Raw genomic sequence first — 26,014 nt, 5'->3', positions numbered from 1 at the left:
TCAGGTAGGACGCCATCGTTGGCTATTTCTGTGAGCCGGTATCGACAATGATACAACATGAAGCGCCGTCTTGAGACAGTTGGCGTCGTTCTCTCTGAGGTAAAATGACACGTGTGTAGACTCGGGGTAGTGTATGTCTGTGTGACGGATTGATTTTAGTCATCGTTATGACTGAGTCAGGTTTTTCCCAGTACTACATAGAAAGGCAATTTGATAGTGCATAAATCATACTTATTTTAACAGCCCAGGAGACATGTGGGCCCACCTGTCTTAACACAATGTCTCTCTCTCTCTCTCTCTCTCTCTCTCTCGCTCTATCCCTCTCTACCCCCCCGTCCTCCTCTCCCTCTCTCGCTCCCTCCAGGTGTGAGCAGCCATGACTAAGTCCTATGAGTTTAATTGGCAGAAGCACCTGCCTGGCTTCATGCAGGAAGGAGCTTCCTTCGACAGGTTTGACGAGGTGAGAAGCAAACTCAAACGTACCGTACTTAAAAAAACAACAACATTGCCACAGATTGCCAACTGCCAACTTGTCCTCCAACCAATCCTCCATGTTGACAACTTGACATGAATCATCATATTAAAATGATAACTAACTAGAATGTAGTTAGTGCTATCAGAATAAGTGCATCTTAAACAAGGTTAGCCTGAAACTCTTATATCTATGGCTTGTAGCTCTGTGCGTATGGGGATCAGTGGCCCACCCTACCCTATTGACAGTCCTCTCGTGGGACATTAAGACACAAACACACACGAGTAAGGCCATCTTCTTTATGGCGTTTATAAATCATTTTGTTAGGCCACATGCACACACACACGTAAGTAGGGCTATCCCCAGTATGTCATAATAACTCATTGTGTTAGTCATCAGAGCTACAGACAGTCACCACATTGATCCACCACATTAACCAACTTTGTCATGGCGACCAAATGTCTGACAGTCTGCTGTGTGTGTGTCCTCCCTCCCTGTGTCCTCCCTCCCTGTGTCCTCCCTCCCACGTTTCCCCTCTCTAACTCAATCAGGCCAGTTAGCTGGGGGGTGGCAAATCTAGGACTGGGCGTTACACACACACACACACACACACGTTGAGATAGCGATCAGGAATCCCTTTAATGCAGTCTTCAGTGAGGAGGATCCCTCCATGGATAAACACAGAGGGAAAACAACGTCATCACTAACATCAAAGGGCATCTTTAACTGAGCCTTGGAACTAGGACAGCCTGGTTACTTTGGAATTACATTCCCCTGCGTATTAACTTAGTGTGTATTTCTGTGCTCCTACTAGCTATGTGCCCTCTACCCTGCTAGGACTTTTGGGAGACTGGGTGGCTGGGTGGAGAGCTATAGTGAATCTCTGCCAAGCTACTGGTGAATCTAGTTCATAACCGACAAGCTGTTCGTTCACCCATTTTTAACATCTCGATTAAAGTTTGTTAGGAGAGGTTAGAAAGGCAAGAACACAGTTGTTTGATCTTGATATGTGACCTCCGTTACATTTAATGAATGCCCACTGGGAGAACGCGTGAGATCACCATTACATTTTTGGTTGATATTTGAGTTGAGTTGTCAACCAACTCATATCCAACTCGAAATAAACCACAGAGCTAGCTTAGCATGGCTAACTATGGGTATTTGCCGATAGGCTACAAGTGCAGAATAGAAATATAATGAATTACATTAGCTGGCAAGCAACTCTAATGATCTATGTGTTTGTGGGCAGTGTTATGAGATGTAGGTCATTTAGGAGTGGGTTTCTTTACATCTCACATATTAAATAGTGTCAAGCAACTGATCACGGTGGCACTGTTTGACTGGCTTATCTCTCTCTTTAATCTGATCACAGTTAACAGAAGCGATCATTAGCCAGCCTTTGAAAAGGCCAAACCTCGACTCGATGCTCAGAAAACAGTGACGAACCTTATTATGATTTAAGAATAACATAATTATAGACAAGCTGGTAGTAGTTTACATTGGAGTTAGCTGAATGTGTGTGTGTGTGTGTGTGTGTGTTTGTGTGTGTGTTATAATAGCTGATGCTCAGGCTGTCTAATAGAAGGCCTGCGGGGGACGTCTGTGTTGATTAACATGGCAGACGCTCCTCGCCCACACAGACACACACACACGCGCGCTTAAATATGCTAATCAGGGAAGGATTCTTCCAGAGTCCGCTCTCAGCTCACTTAAACCCCACAGCGCAGCAGACGGTGAAGACGGGGCAGTGCATACTAATTCCAACGTGAGAGGAATAGCTATTAACAGTTTGACACTCAGCATGGTCTGTCTGTATTGAAGTGACGTCCGTCTTTGTTGTATCCAACACAACCATATGACGCACAGACAGACACTGAGTGGGAGAGATGGTCATTGATGTTGGACCATATTGTTGCCTCGCTTCTCTGCTTCTCCTCTCTGCCTCGTTTGCCTGGCAGTGATACTAAGTCTTTTCGAAAAACAATGTTGAAGTCATGTGATTTCTTTAAATAGCCCTTTCAAACCATTGATAGTCTGTGAGGACATGATCACTGTGGCTGGGAATTGCCAGAGACCTCACGATATGATATCATCACGATAGTTGTGTGCCGATAATATATGTACTGCGACTCTCACCCTTTTCCTTTTCCTTTCCTTTCTGTTTGTCCAGTGCCTTTGGAAAGTATTCAGACCTCTTGACTTTTTCCACATTTTTGTATGTTACAGCCTGATTCTAAAATGTATTAAAATATTAGTTTTATTTTCATCAATCTACACACAATAACCCATAATGACAAATAATAACCCATAATGACAATAAACCATAATGACAGGTTTTTAGAAGGGCCTTGGTCAGGGAGGTGACCAAGAACCCGATAGTCACTCTGACAGAGCTCCAGAGTTCCTCTGTGGAGATGGGAGAACCTTCCAGAAGGACACGCATCTCTGCAGCACTCCACCAATCAGGCCTCTATGGTAGAGTGGCCAGACGGAAGCCACTCCTCAGTTAACCTGTTGCGTCGACCAAACCCGGATCCGGGATTCTATTTACAGACCTAAGCTCATTACCATAACGCAACGTTAACTATTCATGAAAATCGCAAATGAAATGAAATAAATATGCCATCTCTCAAGCTTAGCCTTTTGTAAACAACACTGTCATCTCAGATTTTCAAAATATGCTTCTCAACCGTAGGAAAACAATCATTTGTGTAAAAGTGGCTAGCTAGCGTAGCATTTAGCGTTAGCATTAGCGTTAGCATCCAGCACGCAAGATTTCAACAAAAACATAAAAGCCTTCAAATAAAATCATTTACCTTTGAAGAACTTCGGATGTTTTCAATGAGGAGACTCTCAGTTAGATAGCAGATGCTCAGTTTTTCCAAAAAAGATTATTTGTGTATTAGAAATAGCTCCGTTTTGTACATCACATTTGGCTACCAAAAAAAAAACGAAAATTCAGTCCTCAAAACGCGAACTTTTTTCCAAATTAACTCCATAATATCGACTGAAAACATGGCAAACGTTGTTTAGAATCAATCCTCAAGGTGTTTTTCACATATCTCTTCAATGATATATCGTTCGTGGAAGCATGGTTTCTCCCCTCAATCAAATGGAAAAGTACAAGCAGCTGGCGTTTGCGCACCGAATTCCACGCAGGACACCAGGCGGACACTTGGAAAATATAGTCTCTTATGGTCAATCTTCCAATGATATGCCTACAAATACGTCACAATGCTGCAAACACCTTGGGCAAACGACAGAAAGTGTAGGCTCATTCCTTGCGCAATCACAGCCATATAAGGAGACAATGGAAAACAGAGCTTCAGAGATTCTGCTCATTTCCTGCTTGACGCATCATCTTGGTTTCGCCTGTAGAATGAGTTCTGGGGCACTTACAGACAATATCTTTGCAGATTCTGAAACTTCAGAGTGTTTTCTTTCAAAAACTGTCAAGAATATGCATAGTCGAGCATCTTTTCGTGACAAAATATCGCGCTTAAAACGGGAACGTTTTTTATCCAAAAATGAAATAGCGCCCCTAGAGATCCAACAGGTTAAGAACACATGACAGCCCACTTGGAGTTTGCCAAAAGGCACCTAAAGGACTCTGACTATGATGAAACCAAGATTGAACTCCTTGGCCTGAATGCCGAGCATCACGTCTGGAGGAACCTGGCACCATCCCTATGGTGAAGCATGGTGGCAGCATCGTGCTGTGGGAACGATGGAAAGATGAATGGAGCAAAGTACAGACAGATCCTTGATGAAAACCTACTCCAAAGCACTCAGGTTCTCAGACTGGGGCGAAGGTTCACCTTCCAACAGGACAACGACCCTAAGCACACTGCCAAGACAATGCAGTAGTGGCCTCGGGATAAGTCTCTGAATGTCCTTGAATGGCCCAGCCAGAGCCCGGACTTGAACCCGATCGAAAATCTTTGCAGAGACCTGAAAATAGCTGTGCAGCGATGCTCCCCATCCAACCTGGCAGAGCTTGAGAGGATCTACAGAGAAGAATGTGAGAAACTCTCCAAATACAGGTGTATTTCAAAAAAATAAAGGGAACACTAAAATAACACATCCTATATCTGAATGAAATACTTTTTTCTTTAAATAGTTGAATGTGCTGACAACAAAATCACACAAATATTATAAATGGAAATCTAATTTATCAACCCATGGAGGTCTGGATTTGGAGTGACACTCAAAATTAAAGTGGAAAACCACACTACAGGCTGATCCAACTTTGATGTAATGTCCTTAAAACAAGTCAAAATGAGGCTCAGTAGTGTGTGTGGCCTCCACGTGCCTGTATGACCTCCCTACAACGCCTGGGCATGCTCCTGATGAGGTTGCGGATGGTCTCCTGAGGGATCTCCTCCCAGACCTGGACTAAAGAATCCGCCAACTCCTGGACAGTCTGTGGTGGAGCGAGACATGATGTCCCAGATGTGCTCAATTGGATTCAGGTCTGTGGAACGGGCGGGCCAGTCCATAGCATCAACGTCTTCCTCTTGCAGGAACTGCTGACACACTCCAGCCACATGAGGTCTAGCATTGTCTTGCATTAGGAGGAACCCAGGGCCAACTGCACCAGCATATGGTCTCACAAGGGGTCTGAGGATCTCATCTCGGTACCTAATGGCAGTCAGGCTACCTCTGGCGAGCACATGGAGGGCTGTGCGGCCCCCCAAAGAAATGCCACCCCACACCATGACTGACCCACCGCCAAACCGGTCATGCTGGAGGATGTTGCAGGCAGCAGAACGTTCTTCACGGCGTCTCCAGACTCCAGTCACATGTGCTCAGTTTGAACCTGCTTTCATCTGTGAAGAGCACAGACCGTTTGAGCAGACACATGCACATTTGTGGCCTGCTGGAGGTCATTTTACAGGGCTCTGGCAGTGCTATTCCTGCTCCTCCTTGCACAAAGGCGGAGGTAGCGGTCCTGCTGCTGGGTTGTTGCCCTCCTACGGCCTCCTCCACGTCTGTTGATGTACTGGCCTGTCTCCTGGTAGCTTCTCCATGCTCTGGATACTACGCTGACAGACACAGCAAACCTTCTTGCCACAGCTCGCATTGATGTGTCAACCTGGATGACCTGCACTACCTGAGCCACTTGTGTGGGTTGTAGACTCTGTCTCATGCTACCACTAGAGTGAAATCACCGCCAGCATTCAAAAGTGACCAAAACATCAGCCAGGAAGCATAGGAACTGAGAAGTGGTCTGTGGTCACCACCTGCAGAACCACTCCTTTATTGGGGGTGTCTTGCTAATTGCCTATAATTTCCACCTGTTGTCTATTCCATTTGCACAACAGCATGTGGAATTTATTGTCAATCAGTGTTGCTTCCTAAGTGGGCAGTTTGATTTCACAGAAGTGTGATTGACTTGGAGTTACATTGTGTTGTTTAAGTGTTCCCTTTATTTTTTTGAGCAGTGTATATATTTATTTTTTAATCCCAGCCCCCATCCCCACAGGAGGTCTTTTGCCGTTTTGTAGGCCAACATTGTAAATAATAATTAGTTAAATCCAGGTTAAATAAAATAAATACAATTAAAATGTGATATTTCAGGTTGTTTTTTTTTATACATTTGCCCAAAAATCGAAAAACCTATTTTTGCTATGTCATTTAGGGGTATTGTGTGTATATTGATGACGGAAATGTTATCAATTTTAGAATAAGTCTGTAACCTAACAACATGTGGAAAAAGACAAGTAGTCTGAATACTTTGCAAATGCACAGTTTGGTGATTCGATACTGTGATTTTATTGCGATTCGATGTTCCAAACATATTGCTCACCCTAACGTCTGCTGCGGAGGGACAAGAGAGAGACATGAGAAAACAAGTTTTGATCAGTCATGGAAATAAAAGTGCTGAAAACAAGCTGTCTCCCCGTTTAAAAAGATGATGGAGAACAAGCGATGAAGGAAAAATACTGGAGAATTGGGGCAGGTACAGCCAACTAGCGCAAAAGTAATATTGCAATATTGTCAAAACGATACAATATATCGCCAAAAAATCATGTCCTGATATGCAACCGTGGCAATTTTTTTTACTACATTACTAATGACTTCATATATATATAGAGAGAGAGGGAGAGATCAACAATGATCTATCTGCACTGACTGCTCTGACAATCAGTGCCAAGACAGAAGCAAACAGATGATGATAAAAGTGTTAGAATGGAAATGAGACTGACATAGGTTGATGGTCAATGTTCGTTCACTAATACTAATGATGGCGGTAGAGTGAGATGGAATAATGTGCAGGGGATGCATTTCCTGGACCCATTGCCGGTCTGCTCCCCGATGATGCTCTAATTAGTTTAGGGACATCGGTGTGTGTGAGTGTACGTGCGTGCGTGCGTGCACAATGTGGTTTCAAAGACCAGTCATTTCCCTCTCTCCATTTCCCATTATCCCACTTCCCCTATCGGAGGAAGGATGACAGTATTCCCATTCTGTACCCTCCTCACTGCTGTGTCTCATCATCTTCCTCTGCCTCCCTCATTACCGCGTCCATACACATACAGACAGCTGCCAGTGACTCAGACAGCTAATGGGGAATAAAACTCAGAGCCACACTGACAATCAAAATGGCCGCAGCAGAAGTATGACTGATGTGGACTTAGTCGCCCATAGAGAGGAGTGTTCTAGCTCCTCAAAGGCCGTGTGTATCGGGCCTTAGTCTTGGTGAGGCGCTAAGGCACTTCTAGGATCGGATTTGTTCTGTGTGTTTAATGTTGGCTACTTGCTCAGTCAATCATGTCAGAGTCTAGCTGATAGTTGAGTCATTCCATATTAAGCCATTAGCATTAGTCTGTTTGGTTCGACAGGCGTTTATAGTTGCTTTTATTTATAGGGGCTAATAATATAGGCTAGCTATGGGCCATGACAGGTTTGATAGAAACCCTGCTTGTTTCTCACGTTTAAATATTCTGGATGTCTCTGTCCCCTGTAGAGAACACGAACACTGTGGATCCCCAGGCCTGCTGTTATAACGGTCGTGTCTGTGTGTGTGTGCGTCGGGCATGTGTGTCGGTGTGTGTGTGTTTAAAGAGCAGGGTGATGGATTGGGAACTCTTAGAGGAGGGAGCCATGCTGCAGTCAAAACACTTGCACACACACTTCAGGGCTCGACAGTAACACTTGTCCTCTTGTCTGGGACAAGTAAAAAAAACTAAACAAAAATGCAAGACGAGAAGAATATAGATTTGAGTTAAATAAATCACACAGGAAAATAAATCACATAGGAATCACAATATCAAAGAATTACTCTGATCAGCATTGGATTAGAGAAGCCAACATTGATATACTATTCAAAAAATGTTTCATGTACATCAGTACAAAAGCCTACAGGTCAAAGTATAGTTAATATGCATATTGGCTACAGCCTCACGTCTAAATCAATGTAGCCAAACTTGAATGAGACTCTTAATGACACAAATATAGGCTAAAGGCCAGTCATGTTTGACAAATATAATGAAAGATCATTTACATTCACGTCTTTAGGGCTTGATTTTTTTGTCGACATACTCGAGGCGCGGTTCTTTCAGATCGAATGGTCAAAAAAGATCAGAGAGGGAAGGACCGTGTCTGTTATGCACCCACATCATCACCCACCTTGAACCTGAGCTGAGACGGTCAGCATTTTAAACGGTTTAACCAGAAATGGAATTGTTTAAAACCTGGATGATTTCTGTCATTTTCTTGCTAATTGCATATGGGAACATTCCCACATAGCCTATACAGCCATATGCACATTTCTGAGTTTATAATATGAAGAAATAAAACGTCATCAACATTTTTAAGCTTTTGGATCTGTAGTCCCAGAACTGTCCCAGAGTCTGTTTTGAACCGTATACTTATTTTTTCATCGCCTTTCATTTCGAGTCCTGGGGGTATTTATTTGGGTAAGTATTTGGTTCTAATTGTAATTCGTTGATATTTTGTAGGCTACCAAGCGTGACCAACCATCCTCCAGGAGAGCCTTAAAGGGCCAGTGTTGTATTTTGAGACAGGAAGTCAACGGACAGAGTGTAGCCTACATTTTTTTGTCTGATTCTCTATGGTCAAAAAAGATAGTAATGCATTTTATTTTGTAAAGTGGTTCCTTGCGTCATACAATGATGTAAACATGGTGTTTTTTTGGACAAGTGACTGTAGCTTTTGGACAAGTAAAACATCAGTCCTACTTGTCCAAAGGATAAGTGGCTAAAAAAGTTCATGTCAAGCCCTGTACTTAAGACACACACACACACACACACACACACACATCTAGCAGAGCTCCACTGCACGCTGAGGGAGGAATGTACTTATGAGAGTAGTGAGTCAGACAAGCAGGGGTCACCCTCTCTTATCAATGCAGCCAAATATATGACTCCCACATGCACTCCCTGCCCCACACCATCCAAGGAGTGTGTGTTGGGGGGGGGGTTGGCCATTCCAGCCAGGTTACCTCTTAGAATGAAGAAGTACCCAGCCTAATATTGTAGATACTATCTATAACAGACGTCTTTACAAGACTGAATACAACTGAAGCTCAGTTTACACCAAGCTGGATTTGTGTTGATTTCCAATGTCACTGAATGTCAGGACTGTTAGTTATAAGGCTGGGATCTGATTTAAGTACCCTTTTATTTAACTAGGATAGTCAGTTAAGAACAAATTCTTATTTAAAATGACGGCCTACCCAGGCCAAACCCTCCCCTAACACGGACGACGCTGGCACAGTATATGCATGAACTAACAGCCATATTTCTGGTGTCGAGCAGCACACCAGCCTCTCTAGGTTTCTTCCTAGCCTCCCGCCTTTCTAGGGACTTTTCCCTAGCCACTGTGCTTCTGCATTGCTTGCTCTTTGGGGATTCTAGGCTGGGTTTCTGTACAGCACTTTGTGACATCTGCTGATGTAAAAAGGGATTTATGAAATACATTTTTGATTGATTGATTGATTGAACTGAAGGCTTACCATAATCTCACTGAAACAACACATGCTGCAGTGTGAGTGTGTCACTCACTGTTTCCTTTAGCTCTGCAACGACCCTCTACTCGGTCTCTCTCTTACACACACGTGGGCGCTCACTTAGAATGCGGCAGACAAATGGATGGACTACGGGAATGTAATCCAAATGACTTTGCTGTTACTCTGTTGTCAGCCCACCCCATACTTACTCCCTCTCGGGTCTCTCTCACACACACACACACAAGGCCTCCAGTCAGAGCCTGGGACTATATTTATCTCCCTCCCCACCTTATGAGCCTCGCCGTCTGGCCCGCTGACAGACTGCTGCCCCCCCAGCGTCTGAAGCAAACCTGGCTGTTTGACAAATAACCACCTCGTGAATTTGGAACTGGGAGGTTTACCACATTAAGTAGACCGTAAATAAACCACAACTCTATCCTTTAAATTAGGGGATTGAATTAGTAGGCTAGGAACTATTTCTCGAAAGAAGTTATACCTTCCGACGCAACGGTTTGTTAAAAAGTCTCCAACGTCACAGTAAACGTGTAGCAGGAAGTGGAAGACTAGATTTAGCCAGGATAATTGATCTTTTATAATATATCCAGGAGGCCAGTGAGTGTTGCCTGCCACGTTAATCAGGGTATGTCCGGTCACCAAGGTAGCTGTTGGTTGGTGTGTGGGGTTACCAAGACACCGTTTGCATTCGACAGTTCATGACATTCACATTTATATGTGTTTGTCTTTGTCCTAGCGTTATGTCCTCCTGTCCTGCACACACAGGGTGTGTGTGTGTCTGTGTGTGTGTGTGTGTGTGTGTGTGTGTGTGTGTTACATCTTTAAAAATGAATTATCGATGCTGCTGTTTATCTTGTGGCGTAAGTCGTGCGTGTACTAGCTAGGTAACGGGAGTGGGTGTGTAATGTCCTCGCACATCAAATGAAACCTCTGATTGGCTCTCGAATTGAAATGCTTCTGTCTCCTCGCAGGACCCGTTTCTGTTTGAGCCCAACTGTCTGGTGAAAGTGGACGAGTTTGGCTTCTTCATCACGTGGAAGAGCGACGGAAAGGTACAGTCTCTCAACCATATCTGTGTATATAAAAGGCTTCGTTCTCATCCTCTTACTCAGTGCCCTGTCTTTTGTGCTTGTGAGTGTATTCAGAGAGAGAAAAGAAAGACATCCATCTCCTCGCCCCTCACGGCTTTACCGTTCCAGCCACAGGGCCAAGTCATAATTGGGGTGACGGTAGCGTGACTAAGGGCAGTGGTACTTGAAGTGGCCAAAGTAACAGAACAGAAGAGAAGAGAGTTAGTCACTTGTTCCATTGTTCCCACCACCGTTAATACACTATTGACTGAGTTTCAAGGGCTGGAACAGTGAAAGCTGAGGGTAGTTGGTGAAATATAGCCTGCTGCTTGCTGCTCATTGCCCTTAGTATCTTAGACTAGGTACAGCTACAGGTAAATAAATGAAAACAGCAACTTGCTAATGAGTTGTGCCACCAGAACAGCTTCAATGCGCCTTGGCATAGATTCTACAAGTGTCTTGAACTCTATTGGAGGGATGTGACACCATTTTTCCATGAGAAATTCAATAATTTGGTGTTTTGTTGATGGTGGGGGGAAAACGGTGCCTTAGGCGCCGCTCCAGAATCTTCCATAAGTGTTCTGTTGGGTCAGAGAGTTGGATAGTCTTCGTCACTGAAGCCTCTGCCAAACTTAATTCAGAGAGGGTAAAGAAAGACAATGGTATAGAATGGACTTTATGCAGAGAGGGAAAAGAAAGACAATGGTATAGAATGGACTTTATGCAGAGAGAGAACAGGAAAGACAATGGTATAGAATGGACTTTATTCAGAGAGGGTAAAGAAAGACAATGGTATAGAATGGACTTTATTCAGAGAGGGTAAAGAAAGACAATGGTATAGAATGGACTTTATTCAGAGAGGGTGAAGAAAGACAATGGTATAGAATGGACTTTATGCAGAGAGAGAACAGGAAAGACTGAAAGCTATTCAGCGTAGGATGCTCCTGTATGAAAAAGTCAAGAGGATAGAATGCCGTCTCCGATGACTTGTAGGCGATTTGACTGCAAGGTCCTTTTCAACACCAGTCTCCTTTTCCAATGGTACGTTCTTGCAAGTCAGTCAACTCAATGCGCATGGATGGAAGGAACTGCTTGAGACAGAATTTGACTTAGCCAAGGTGACTCTGAGACGGTTGAATCAAATGAACCCTCCCCATAGAGGAGAGAGAGGCCCATATCCTCACTGAAAATGGCCTTTAGCATTCATCAAACACTTCAGCAACAACACATAAAGCAGGGGTGGCCTGTACCCTACTCCTGAGTGTTCTTTTGTTCCAACCCTGCTGTAACACACCTGATTATGTCAATTAGGAGGGGTTGGCTGCTCATGTTAGAAGGTAATGCTGGTTGGAGAGGAAGGGCTTTCTTATCCGTCATACCGTTGGAATTCATCCGTTGTGTAAGAGGATAGCAGGATATTCCTCCACGCTGATCGTATTACTGTCTCGCTCTCTATCTCTCTCTGGGTTGCTGTATTTATCGCTGCGACATGGGGGCATGTAGGCAGATGTCATTTCAAACAGCCGTATCTGGCCACTAGCAGCATACCGTATGTCTATGGAGCTTCTGGAGCAGACAGGCAGGACGCTACTGTAATCCGACAAAGCTAGGTGAGGTTTGGGGAGAGTGGGATGGAATATGTCTTTTTTTGTTTGGCATTGACAAGATCAATTTTACTCCCTCTGTCTCTCTCTCTCTATTTCTCTCTCTCTCTCTACAGGAGGGCCAGGTTCTAGAATGTTCTCTGATCAACAGTATTCGAGTCGGAGCCGTGCCAAGGGTGAGCACCTTTAAAACCCAGTTTCCTCCCTTAGTCCCTACCTTCCTCCCTCCATCTTTCAAATAACCTTCTCACCCACTCCTCTCCATCCATCTCCTCGCCCCTCACGACTTTACCGTTCCAGCCACAGGGCCAAGTCATAATTGGGGTGACGGTAGCGTGACTAAGGGCAGTGGTACTTGACGTGGCCAAGGCAACAGAACAGAAGAGAAGAGAGTTAGTCACTTGTTCCATTGTTCCCACCACGGTTAATACACTATTGATTGAGTTGGAGCAGTGAAAGCTGAGGGCAGTTGGTGAAATACAGCCTACTGCTCGTTGCCCTCCATATCTTAGACCAGGTACAGCTACAGGTAACTGCCGAAATAAAGGAAACATCAACATAGTGTCTTAATAAGGTATTGGGCCCACTGCAAGCTGCCAGAACAGCTTCAATGTGCCTTGGCATAGATTCTACAAGATTCTACACTCTTTTACCCAAGTGTTTTACTTTATCTTGGCAATTACCTGTACGTTCAACGACATGAAATATGTCATACTTGAATGTGTATCACCCTCCAGGTTTGTAGCTGTATCTAAAGCGAGTTATTTAGCCTTGGATGTTGTTTCTTATCTGGGAGGGATACTGTAACAATGCCTTTTACAATGTAGTTTGTTAGTTAGTTGCCTCAATAGAACAATGATTTCCAACAGACAAAAAAAGCTATTGAACACTCTTTGATCGAAACAAATGCATTTAGGCTAATTGGCTGTGTCCCTGAAAGTGTTTTTCTGCTTTCTTTAAACAGAAGGGACTTCATGAAAATACAGCAAACATTAACCACAGAGTATTCCTTTCATGAACACCAGGGCTGATCACACACACACACACACACACACACACACACACACACACACACACACACACACACACACACACAAAAACACACACACAAGATTCCCATTCAAAATCCTACTTTCCCTATCCCTAACCTTAACCATAAACACCAACTCCTAACCTTAACCTTAAACTTAACCCCTAACCCTAATTCTAACCCCAAACCTAAGCCTAAAATGTCCTCACTTCTCAGAATTTGTGTTGGTTTACTATTCTTGTGAAGACTTTCTGGTACTCACAAGTATAGTAAAATGTGTACACACGCACACGCACACGCACATGCACACACACACACACACACACACACACACACACACACACACACACACACACACACACACACACACACACAGCTACTCCTTCCATTACATATGGACTCCCTCAATACATCTGTGGTCGTGTCCTGCTGCAGTGTAATGTTTGGCATCATGCGAGCGACATGAATTATGGAAGGCCCTGGGGTCCTAAGGGAGTACCAATACGGATGCCTGACTATAATAAAGGTGTGCTTTCTCAAAAACGCCAGAGAACAAACCACTCGCTCAGCTCCGAACAAATACTCAAACATCTGAAAACACTCGTTGGTGTGTGTGCACGGATCACAAGGTAGTGTGTGTATTGTTGACAGAGCGGGAGGTCCTCTATGTCTAAGACAGTGTGTGTGACTGCATCTGTGCATGGCGTACGTGTGGTGTGTGTAAGGCCGTGTCCCTCCCCCTCCCTGTCTGTGTTTGGTAAGGTTACGCGTTCTTCTTGGTAAACAACAGACAAAGAGCAACTCATCTCATGGCTGATCTCGGGCGGATTGCTAACACGATTACACAATCGCACAGCTATCGCCGCTAACTCAATGAACAAAGAAAGAAGAATCACGTTGAGGATATTTGGCTGTATTCGCTTTAATAAACAGAGGCTGGCTTTGCAGAATGAATCGTCTGTTGCTTTCCAGCTGATTCAATCACACAACAGTTATTCTGCTTGTTCTAGATAGTTCAAAGGATAACGCAAGAAGGGGAATCCTCAACTAATCAATGTTACATAGGAAAGTTATATAACATTCTAAGTTTGTCTGAGACGGATGAAATGGTTCAAAAAATGAAACTATCACGTTTTGAAATGACTTGATAAGATTCTGTCTTTAATGCATACAGTTGAAGTCGGAAGTTCACATACACTTAGGTAGGAGTCATTACAACTCGTTTTTCAACCACTCCACAAATTTCTTGTTAACAAACTATAGTTTTGGCAAGTCGGTTAGGACATCTACTTTGTGCATGACACAAGTAATTTTTCCAACAATTGTTTACAGACAGATCATTTCACTTATAATTCACTGTATCACAATTCCAGTGGGTCAGACGTTTACATACACTAGGTTGACGGTGCCTTGGAAAATTCCAGAAAATGTCATGGCTTTAGAAGCTTCTAATAGGCTAATTGACATCATTTGAGTCAATTGGAGGTGTACCTGTGGATGTATTTCAAGGCCTACCTTCAAACTCAGTGTCTCTTTGCTTGACATCATGGGAATATCAAAAGAAATCAGCCAAGACCTCAGAAAAGAAATTGTAGACCTCCACAAGTCTGGTTCATCCTTGGGAGCAATTTTCAAACGCCTGAAGGTACCATGTTCATATGTACAAACAATTGTACTTAAGTATAAACACCATGGGACTAGACAGCTGTCATACCGCTCAGGAAGGAGACGCGTTCTGTCTCATAGAGATGAACGTACGTTGGTGTGAAAAGTGCAAATCAATCCCAGAACAACAGCAAAATACCTTGTGAAGATGCTGGAGGAAACAGGTACAAAAGTATCTATATCCATAGTAAAAGAGTCCTATATCGACATAACCTGAAAGGCCGTTCAGCAAGGAAGAAGCCACTGCTCCAAAACTGCCATAAAAAAGTCAGACTACGGTTTGCAACTGCACATGGGAAGGAAGATCGTACTTTTTGGAGAAATGTCCTCTGGTCTGATGAAACAAAAATATAACTGTTTGGCCATAATGACCATCGTTATGTTTGGAGTAAAATGGGGGAGGCTTGCAAGCCGAAGAACACCATCCCAACCGTGAAGCACGGGGGTGGCAGCATCATGTTGTGGGGGTGCTTTGCGGCAGGAGGGACTGGTGCACTTCACAAAATGTATGGCATCATGAAGATGAAGAAGTATGTGCATATATTGAAGCAACATCTCAAGACATCAGTCAGGAAGTTGAAGCTTGGTAGCAAATGGGTCTTCCAAATGAACAATGACCCCAAGCATACTTCCAAAGTTGTGGCAAAATGGCTTAAGGACAACAAAGTCAAGGTATTGGAGTGGCCATCACAAAGCCCTGACCACAATCCCATAGAAAATGTGTGGGCAGAACTGAAAATTATGTGCAAGCAAGGAGGCCTACAAACCTGACTCAGTTACACCAGCTCTGTCAGGTGGAATGGCCCAAAATTCACCTAACTTATTGTGGAAAGCTTGTGGAAGGCTACCTGAAATGTTTGACCCAAGTTAAACAATTTAAAGGCAATGCTACCAAATACTAATTGAGTGTATGTAAACTTCTGATCCACTGGGAATGTGATGAAGGAAATGAAAGCTGAAATAAATCATTCTCTCTACTATTATTCTGACATTTCACATTCTTATAATAAAGTGGTGATCCGAACTGACCTAAGACAGGGAATTCTACTAGGATTAAATGTCAGGAATTGTGAAAAACTGAGTTTAAATGTATTTGGCAAAGGTGTATGTAAACTTCTGACCGCAACTGTATCCCTCTCCTTCTCTCTCTGCCTCTCACTCTCTCTCTCTCTCTCTCTCTCCCTATTCCCCCTTTCTCTAGGACCCTAAGATTCTGTCTTCGTTCGAGGCAGCGGGGAAGAAAGAGGAGGAGCTGGAGGGATGTGTCATCTGTGTCTGTAGCGGGACCGATCTCGTCAACCTCTCCTTCATGTACATGGTGGCTGACAGCCCAGACACAGCTAGGGTAAATACACAACGTTAACATCATGTAATGACAGCATTGTTACAACGTTCATACGACATCCATACCGCATTACATGCTGCGACTGATCCGGTCGACCAGGAATGGCACAGCGCAACCATTGGCACAGGGCTCATACAACACTATTACAACATGAATATAACGTTACTCAACTCTAACAGACCTAGTCAACCCCTACTGTTGCACATGTTGGTAGTGAATCCAGACAATGCTAGGGTAATGCCGTCACGCAGCCAGGGTATCTCTCTGTCCCTCTCGCTCTCCCTCTCTTGCTCTCCCTCTCTCCCCGCTAGCCCTTACAGGGGTCATCATGCTAAACATTGCACTCTGGTGGTGACATGGAAAGCTGTGGCTAGCCAGCCAGGATGTTTTAGAGGAGTGTTAGAAGAAATGGGAAGATTGGAGTTCTCAGTCAGCTGGGAGCAGAAGACACCTTTTAATTGTCTGATTACTGAAGAAGTGAACCGATGTATCAGTGAACAGATGACGCTGAATTGTTTGATGTAGTTGTTTTAGTTGGATTCCTGATAAGGCATATATATATATAAGAGACGGAGCGAGAGATAGTGGGGGGGGGGGATTGGTTAACGTGGGGTTTACTCTGTAGAAGACGGAATGCCAAATGAATGATAATAAACTACCTAGAGTTGCCATCACCAGCTGAATGTGAAGGTCACACACACACCCACACACTAGCACACGCTCATTCATGCTACCTTGTTCTCTTGCTCTCTCATATACAGACACCAAACACACACACACACACACACACATTAACACACCATCTCACACACTCAGCAGGTTAGTTGCAGCAGACCTGAAGAGCTGACACAGTTGTTCACATCAGCACAGCCTGTGAATAATACACACACGCGCACACGCGTAGCCCAGAGACAAACGGCACGCTGCCTCACGTATTAAGGGTAATGTGTCCGTTGAAAGAGATGGGAGCCGGACAAGATGTGTCATAGAGAGGAAGAGAGAGAGGCGAGGGAGATCTGAAATCAACGCTGTTTACACACACACACACACACACACAGGCAGGATGGCTGTGTGCATACATCTGCATCTGCTGTTTGGTCGTGGCTGCTTTCAAATTAAACAGAGAGAGGAAATTAGACAAACACTGTGAGTGAGGAGAGAACACACACACATAGACACAGTGAAACGGATACGCTGTGAGTAAGTAAACGTCCGAGCGCGCGTGTGTGTGTATTGTGTAAGTTCACTACATGGCCAAAAGTATGTGGACACCTGCTCGTCAAACGTTTCATTCCAAAATCAGGGATATTGATATGGAGTTGGTCCCTCCTTTGCTGCTATTACAGCCGCCAACCTTGTGGGAAGGCTTTCCACTAGATGTTGGCACATTGCTGTGGGGACTTGCTTCCATTCAGCCACAAGAGCATTAGTGATGTTGGGCGATAAGGCCTGGCTCGCTCTGTGCAGGCCAGTCAAGTTCTTCCAAAACTGATTTCTAGAAACCCTTTCTGTATGGACCTCGCTTTGTGCACGGGGCCATTGTCATGTTGAAGCAGGAAAAGGCCTTCCCAAACTGTTGACCCAAAGTTGGAAGCACAGAATCGTCTATGATGTCATTGTATGTTGTAGCTTCACTGGAACTAAGAAGCCTAGCCCGAACCATGAAAAACAGCCCCAGACCATTATACCTCCTCCACCAAACTTTACAGTTGGCACTATGCATTGGGGCAGGTAGCGTTCTCCTGGCAATCCTGATTCGTCTGTCTGACTGCCAGATGGTAAAGCGTGATTCATCACTCCAGAGAACGCATTTCCACTGCTCCAGAGTCCAATGGCGGCGAGCTTAACATTGTTCCAGTCGACGCTCGGCATTGCGCATGGTGGTCTTAGGCCTGTGTGCGGCTGATCAGCCATGGAAACCCATTTCGTGAAGCTCCCGACGAACAGCTCTTGTGCTGACGTGTGCTTCCAAAGGCAGTTTGGAACTCAATAGTGAGTGTTACGATATTTGCGCAATATGCGCTTCAGCACCCGGCGTTCCCGTTCTGTGAGCTTGTGTGGTCTACCACTTCGCGGCTGAGCCGTTGTTGCTCCTAGACGTTTCTACCTCACAATAACGCCACTTAAAGTTGACCGAGGCAGCCCTAGCAGGGCAGAAATCTGATGAGCTGACTTGTTGGAAAGGTAGCATCCTATGACTGTGCCATGTTGAAAGTCACTGAGCTCTTCAGTAAGGCCATTCTGCTGCCATTGTTTAGCTATGGAGATTGCATGGCTGTGTGCTCTATTTTATACACCTGTGAGCAACGGGTGTGGATGAAATAGCTGAGTGCCCTAATTTGAAGGGGTGTCCACATACTTTTGGATATATAGTGTATGTATGTGTGAACACTTGTGTTTGTTTGTTTGTTTCTTTCTCTGTTTGTTTGCAGAAGTGGACGGAGGGTTTGAGGTCAGTGATCCACAATTTCAGAGCCAATAACGTCTGTCCTATGACCTGCCTCAAGAAACAGTGAGTAGACACCCATTCAAAAGCCTATTTTCCTTAACCCCTAAACCTAACTCGAACCCTTAACCCCTAACCCTAACTCCTAAACCTAACCGTAATAGTAACCCTAAACCTAACCCCTAAGCTTAAAATGGCCTTTTTCCTTGTAGGGACCGGCTAAATGCCCCCACTTGTCTGAATTGTCCTTGTTTTACTAGAGAAACCCCCCCAAAACACACACACACACACACACACACACACACACACAAACACACACCTCAATCAATATGTGTCGTCTCTCCTCTTCTTTTTTTTTAGTTGGATGAGGATGTGCTTTCTGACCAATGTGAACGGCAAGATCCCAGTGAGAACGTAAGAGACACTTCGGTTGGTAATGACATTTATCAGTCATTTGAGTTCATCCAATGGGCGTTTATGACGACGGCTGACCTCGCTCTGTTTCAGCATCACACGGACATTTGCGTCTGGGAAAACAGAGAAAGGAATCTTTCAGGCTCTGAAGGAACTGGGGCTGCCTAGCGGGAAGGTAAATTGGATGTTTTTTGCACGGTGCCCCCTTTTTTGCTGTGATTCTGTCGTCGGATCTCCCTTCCGTGTGCCACGCTGTTCCTCCCCTGGTGTAAACACGTGTCACGCCGTTCTCTCCCTCAGAACGATGAGATAGAGCACGCGGCGTTCCCCTTCGACATCTTCTATGCCCTGACTCAGAAGATCTGCCCTCGTACTGACATCGAGGAGCTCTTCAAGAAAATGTGAGTGGTCACCAACTCCACTCCCCCAGACCTCTTCTGCTTGCTCTACTCCCCCCTCTCCATGATCTAACCTTTCTCTACTCTAGGAAGCTAGCGGCACCATAAATGCTAGTCACATCTGAGTGTACAGTAAGGGTAGGAGTAACAAGGTCTTACACTGGTTGAGAAGACATCTTATCAACGTCAAAACTGGTTATAAATATGTGTTTTCATCCAGTTTTGCTCACTGGTCAGGCGTTTACAGCACAACATCTATATAGCATTTTATTGTTTTTCCAGCATGGTCCCAACAGTGATACTTGTAGTGAAGAGGTATTTAGTAACAGTTTGGGTTGATAACTGTAGTGTGTATATACTGTTTACGTGAATGACAGGAGAGAGAGAGTGTTGTTCTACGGTGCATTCGGAAAGTATTCAGACTCCTTTTTTGAAATGTTGTTACGTTACAGCCTTATTCTGAAATGGATGAAATAGAAAAATGTCCTCATCAATCTACACACAACAACCCACAATGACAAAGCTTATTTACATAAGTATTCAGACCCTTTGCTATGAGACTCGAAATTGATTGGACATGATTTGGAAAGGCACGGTCTATATAAGCCCCCACAGTTGACAGTGCATGTCAGAGCAGTGACCAAGAACTCGATGGTCACTCTGACAGAGCTCCAGAGTTCCACTGTGGAGATGAGAGAATCTTCCAGAAGGACAGCCATCTCTGCAGCACTCCACCAATCAGGCCTTTATGGTAGAGTGGCCAGACGGAAGCCACTCCTCAGTAAAAGGCACTTGACAGCCCACTTGGAGTTTGCCGAAAGGCACTTAAAGGACTCTCAGACCATGAGAAACAAGATTCTCTGGTCTGATGAAACCAAGATTGAACTCTTTGGCCTGTATGCCAAGCGTTACGTCTGGAGGAAACCTGGCACCATCCCTATGGTGAAGCATGGTGGTGTCAGCATCATACTGTGGGAATGTTTTTCAGCAGCAGGGACTGGGAGACTAGTCAGGATCGAGGGAAAGATGAACAGAGCAAAGTACAAGAATGGGAGAAAGTCCCCAAATACAGGGTGTGTCAAGCTTCATACCCAAGAAGACTCAAGGCTGTAATCGCTGCCAAAAGTGCTTCAACAAAGTACTGAGTAAAGGTTCTGAATGTGATATTACTTTTTTTTTAATACATTTGCAAACAATGTTAAATGTTTTATTTGCTTTGTCATTATGTGGTATTTTGTGTAGATTAATGAGGATTCTTTTTTTTGCCCCTCCATTTTAGAACAAGGCTGTAACGTAACAAAATGTGGGAAAAGTCAAGTCCTCTGAATGCTTCCCGAATGCACTGTCTGTTGGTGCTTTGTTTGAGAGATCACATTTCTTAGACGGCCTACAGCTGCTCTACTAACAACCCCCGGACAACCTAATCTGCTTAATCAGGGACACTTTAACACGTTTCTTTTAAACCAACTCAACGGTTATTAAATGTTTGACCAGTGGTGATGTTGACATGTTTCTAGAATGTTCTTATGAAAGTGTAACATGACAGTGCTCTATTTTTACCCTTAAAAAAAAAAAAAAATCTGCTTTCTAGTTACTGACTGACTGAGAGGGTTTTTAAGAATCCTAACATTTTGTCTTTCTAATGAATTCCTTTGCAGCAATGGGGACAAAAGTGATTTTTTAAACGTAGACCAGTTAGTCAGCTTTCTGAATGAAGTAAGCTCTTTATCATTCATTAACTTCACTGTGTGACTGCTTGACCCCCTCCCCTCTCACCTGGCACAGGGTAGAAGTTGCCCTTAGGCACAGATCTAGGATCAGTTAGCATTTGGGGGGGATAACAATGCAAGACTGACCTTAAATCATTGTCTAGGGATAATTTCATCCTGCCTCTCTAAGCTGCACCCCCCCCCCCCCCCCCCCCCCCCCCCCCCCCACCCCCACCCCTGCATACTTGTGACTGATTGTGTAACCCTGGCGACCTGGGGAGGGAGGGGCTCCCTGTTCAGCCATCTTTGCCTGTTCCTTGCTGCCTGTTTGTCTGTCTGTCTCTGCTAGTTGTCTCTGCTTTGGCTGAAAAACATACCTTCTGTACGTGTGCCTGCTTCTCTTTCTCTGTGTGCAACACCGAGTAGACTCCGAGTAGTACAAAGGCTCTGGAAAAATGTGTTCCCTTCTGCTTTAGTGGCCAGTGGTGTTGTCATGTGTCTCGTCTTGTAAGACCACACCCGTTAGCTCCCTACTTCTAACGAGCACACACACACACACCTCTTCTCCCCACCTCATTGCAGTCGCTCTGTACCAGTAACTGGCTTTTTGGTTTTCATTGTCACTTGTCAACACCCACAAATAAAATATGTGTTTGTACCGGATAGGACTATATCCATTGTCACTGTGTCAGTGTAAGGTGTCAACCCGCATTTTGTTTGTAAGCGCCAGCTGTGAGTGTGTGTGTGTGTGTTTTAATTGCTGTCTCTTGCCATAATGGTCCCGATCCTAACATGAGAAATTGAACAGAGGTGGTTCGTTAAAGCAACCCGCGCATGATGTGTAGTTTAACCCTTGCATAAGACCTGAAAACTGGCGCTAGCTTCACGAGCTAATTAGATCAGCGGGATAAAATAGTTTTATGGCATGCAGAAGACACCCGGGTTCAACTCAGTTGGTCTTGTGCACGTCAAGTATCTCGACAGTAGCTTAAAACCATAAACGCGTTTCTGCGAAGTTTTGCCGAAGTCAGGCATTAGTATTCATGGGTAGATCTGCGCAGAAGCTCGAGTTCCATGCACATTTCTCAAGTTAGGAATGGGTCCCAATGTTCTTAGTGTGCAGTGACGTGTGTGTGTGTGTGCTTGTGAGTGAGACGGTCTTCTGTGTCATTGCGTTCTCCAGAACCAGCGCGACCCGCGGCTAAATGAGATCCTGTTCCCCTTCTACGACCCTAAACGAGCCATGCAGATCATCGAGAAGTACGAGAGAGACCCCGACCTCAAGAAGAAAGGTGAGAGAGTGGGATGGCTGGAGAGTGAGAGAGGGAAGAGCACTGCTGCCCTCTTCTGGTGAATAACAAAAGAGCACACCACCCTCGTACTAATGTACCCACATGTTGGTTGTGTGAGAGTTGAGGAAAAATGAAGTCGAAGAGTGTATGTTAAACAGACACTCTTAGACACTCGCTTACTCCCTCCTCCCCCTCTGCTCCTCCCCCTCCTCTCCCCTCCCCCTCTGCTCCTCCCCCTCCTCTCCCCTCCCCCTCTGCTCCTCCCTCTCCTCTCCCCTCCCCCTCTGCTCCTCCCCCTCCCCCTCTGCACCTCCCCCTCCTCTCCCCTCCCCCTCTGCTCCTCCCCCTCCTCTCCCCCTCCCCCCTCCTGCTCCTCCCCTCATCACCCTCTGCTCCTCCCCCTCATCACCCTCTGCTCCACCCCCTCCTCTCCCCTCACCCTCTGCTCCTCCCCCTCTGCTCCTCCCCCTCCTCTCCCCTCCCCCTCTGCTCCTCCCCCTCATCACCCTCTGCTCCTCACCCTTCACCCTCTGCTCCTCCCCCTCCTCTCTCCTCCCCTTTGCTCCTCCCCCTCCTCTCCCTCTCCCCTCCCCCTCCTCTCCCCTCACCCTCTGCTCCTCCCTCTCCTCTCCCCTCCCCCTCTGCTCCTCCTCTCCTCCCCCTCTGCTCCTCCCCCTCTGCTCCTCCCCCTCCTCTCTCCTCCCCCTCCTCTCCCCTCCCCCTCTACTCCTCCCCCTCCCCTCCCCTCCCCCTCTACTCCTCCCCCTCCCCTCCCCTCCCCCTCTGCTCCTCTCCCCCAGGCCGTATGTCCAGCGATGGCTTCTGCAGGTACCTGATGTCAGATGAGAATGCCCCGGTGTTCCTGGACTGTCTGGAGCTGTACCAGGACATGGAGCAGCCTCTGGCTCACTACTTCATTGCCTCGTCCCACAACACCTACCTGAACGGGAGGCAGTTCGGAGGGAAGTCCTCCGTGGAGATGTACAGACAGGTGCTGCTCTCCGGCTGCAGGTAGAGGTGGAGAGTGTGTGTGTGTGTGTGTGTGTGTGTGTGTGTGTGTGTGTGTTTTATATAATGTGTGTAAACTGTTTTTGTATTTGTGTCAGGTGTGTAGAGCTGGACTGCTGGGATGGGAAAGGAGAAGACCAGGAGCCTATCATCACTCATGGCAAAGCCATGTGTACTGACATCCTCTTCAAGGTACATACACAGACTCATGCATGCACACACACACACACGTACACACACACACACACACATTCACTCCAAGAATGGAGACGATTAGTCAGAATGTTGTATTCATTACGTATGGCAAGTCTGCCCTCTTGTGTTGATAGATTGATACTGCATCTGATTGCAACCTGCAGCTCCATTCGAAAGTTACACTGTAGTTATTGATCAGACACTCGCATCCAGAGAGACTTAAGGAGAATGATCAGTAATGGATCCAGGGCGATTTTCAACATCAATCCCCATGTTGTTGTTTCCCCCGTCATAAAGGACGTGATCTCAGCTATCAGGGAAACTGCCTTTGTGACGTCTGAGTATCCCGTGATCCTGTCATTTGAAAACCACTGCAGGTAGGATTTCGTAGTGATCCAGAATAATTTTTTGACAACTTTGCACATGGCAATGTTATCATTTATTCCTGTACATCTGATCGAAATGACATGTAACTATTATATCATTTGATTTAATGGCGGTAACAACAACAACAACAACAAAAAATCCTGTGTGTTTCAGTAAACCCCAGCAGTATAAGATGGCTCGCTATTGTGAGGAGATCTTTGGAGAATACCTACTGAGGCATCCTCTTGAGGGATTCCCTGTGAGTCCACCTTCTAGCACACTATATATCTATCTGTTTCTTATCTACAGTGTCCATATCTGTATCTGTACCGTGTCTGACAGATGAGGATGACTGGACATGGTAAACAATGTGGATGTAATTTTTCCATGCTACAGAAAATGAACCATTTACTGCAAATGTCTTGAGTCATTTATTTTTTATTTTTTAACAACAACAAAATAAACGTAATGTTTGCTCTTGTTGCCAGGTTGAGGCGGGTCGTCCCTTGCCTTCTCCCAACGATCTCAAACGCAAAATCCTCATCAAAAACAAACGCTTGAAACCCGAGGTGGAACAGAGTACGTTGACAGCGACAGTCTCGTCTTTCACATGGCTGTTAACTTCATGCAAAGATTCATTTTATATCCCTTAGTTTCACACAGATGTCGCTACTGCTGGACCTGCCTGTTCTGAGTCATTCTGCATGTTGTTTTTGGATTGACTTACACTATGCTGAGTTGTGTTGTTGCGTGTGTGTGTGTGTGTGTGTTCTGCAGAGCAGTTAGAGTCTTTTAAGAAGCACATGGAGGCAGGAGAGACCAACACACCAGCCATCTTACTAGGAGCAGAGACAGAGGAAGATGTGGAGAACGGTGAGTGTGTGTGTGTGTGTGAGTGAGTGTGTGTGAGTGTGTGTGAGTGTGTGTGAGTGTGAGTGTGTGTGAGTGTGAGTGTGTGTGTGTGTGTGTGTGGTCACTTTGGATGCTGAGATATTCAGGCAATTATGAGTCGGTTGACTGGAGTAGGTGTGTGTCTTTGACCAGTGTTGTTCCTATACTATCTAGAACCTGAAGGGTTCTTTGGCTGTCCCCATAGGAGAGAACCCTTTGAAGAACCCTTTTTGGTTCCAGGTAGAATCCTTTTGGTTCCAGGTAGAAACCTCTCGGGTTGTATTTAGAGCCCTTTCCACAGAGGGTTTTTACATGGAACCCAAAGGGGTTCTACCTGGAACCAAAAATATTTTTCCTGTGGAGACAGCTGAAGAACCATTTTGGAACCCTTCTTTTCTAAGAGTGTAGACATAAGCTGCCGCTTAGGAAGTCAACGGGGGTCTCAGCTTGCCGTTGGTTAGGATAGCAGAAATACACAGCGTGCAATTTTGAAATGTGTTAGTGCATCAGCAGCATTTCTCTTGTTATGTCAGTCACTGACAGTCACTCATTTAGCCCACGTCAGCTAACATTTTATAGATTGTAAGCTATTTTTTTTTCAGTCTTGCCAGCTATCTAAACCTTCTAGTAATCATGGTTGAATTACTGACCAGGCACTCAAGGCACGAACCCAGTGGCCCTGACCTCCAGGGTGCCCCCATTCAGATATTATATGAATGTCACATAAGTCATGGCAGAATGTGGAGAATTGCAGGACATTCACTTTTAAAGCTTCACATTTTTTTGAACGTCGTGGGGCTGTTTTGAACGTCGTGTGTTGGAGGGTAACAGTGTGTTCCTGTATCTGTAGCTCTAGGTGAGGTGAAGGATGTGATTCCTGACTTGAAGACGTGTACATCAGAGGAACCTAGAGAAGAGAACAGCCTCAGCACCAGTGTCAGTGTCAGCGACAGTGTCAGCGTGAGTGTGAACAAAGACGGAGAGGAGAGGGAGAGGGACAACAGCATCAAAAAGGTAGACATTTTGTGAATAGAATTTGTGTTTTTTTGTTTAGCTAAGACTTTGTAACCTATGACCCCCCCCCCCCCAAAAAAAGAGTCTCTGTGTTCAGTTGTGTGTT

The 26,014-nt window shown here is 45.1% G+C and overlaps 1 protein-coding gene across 5 annotated transcripts in view; it reads left to right on the top strand.

Annotated features, from left to right (window-relative positions):
* Nucleotides 1-26,014, top strand: part of LOC139415358 (1-phosphatidylinositol 4,5-bisphosphate phosphodiesterase beta-4-like) — a 136,124-nt gene that overhangs the window by 83,547 nt on the left and 26,563 nt on the right. For 4 of the 5 annotated variants that reach the window (XM_071163441.1, XM_071163440.1, XM_071163439.1 and 1 more), the window contains exons 2-18: nucleotides 365-460; nucleotides 10,433-10,513; nucleotides 12,252-12,311; nucleotides 16,032-16,175; nucleotides 18,608-18,687; nucleotides 18,982-19,035; nucleotides 19,129-19,210; nucleotides 19,336-19,436; nucleotides 21,092-21,149; nucleotides 22,326-22,434; nucleotides 23,235-23,445; nucleotides 23,541-23,634; nucleotides 23,935-24,014; nucleotides 24,178-24,262; nucleotides 24,492-24,582; nucleotides 24,781-24,876; nucleotides 25,745-25,908. In XM_071163441.1, the coding sequence (XP_071019542.1) occupies nucleotides 377-460; nucleotides 10,433-10,513; nucleotides 12,252-12,311; nucleotides 16,032-16,175; nucleotides 18,608-18,687; nucleotides 18,982-19,035; nucleotides 19,129-19,210; nucleotides 19,336-19,436; nucleotides 21,092-21,149; nucleotides 22,326-22,434; nucleotides 23,235-23,445; nucleotides 23,541-23,634; nucleotides 23,935-24,014; nucleotides 24,178-24,262; nucleotides 24,492-24,582; nucleotides 24,781-24,876; nucleotides 25,745-25,908 (1,674 nt within the window). In that variant the 5' untranslated portion in view covers nucleotides 365-376. The remainder of the gene's footprint in view (nucleotides 1-364; nucleotides 461-10,432; nucleotides 10,514-12,251; nucleotides 12,312-16,031; nucleotides 16,176-18,607; nucleotides 18,688-18,981; nucleotides 19,036-19,128; nucleotides 19,211-19,335; nucleotides 19,437-21,091; nucleotides 21,150-22,325; nucleotides 22,435-23,234; nucleotides 23,446-23,540; nucleotides 23,635-23,934; nucleotides 24,015-24,177; nucleotides 24,263-24,491; nucleotides 24,583-24,780; nucleotides 24,877-25,744; nucleotides 25,909-26,014) is intronic. The other variant, XM_071163444.1, reaches the window with a different exon arrangement.

The sequence above is a fragment of the Oncorhynchus clarkii genome, chromosome 8 (assembly GCF_045791955.1).
Source record: "Oncorhynchus clarkii lewisi isolate Uvic-CL-2024 chromosome 8, UVic_Ocla_1.0, whole genome shotgun sequence".
NCBI lineage: Eukaryota > Metazoa > Chordata > Actinopteri > Salmoniformes > Salmonidae > Oncorhynchus > Oncorhynchus clarkii.
This window is presented reverse-complemented; position numbering and strand designations above follow the sequence as displayed.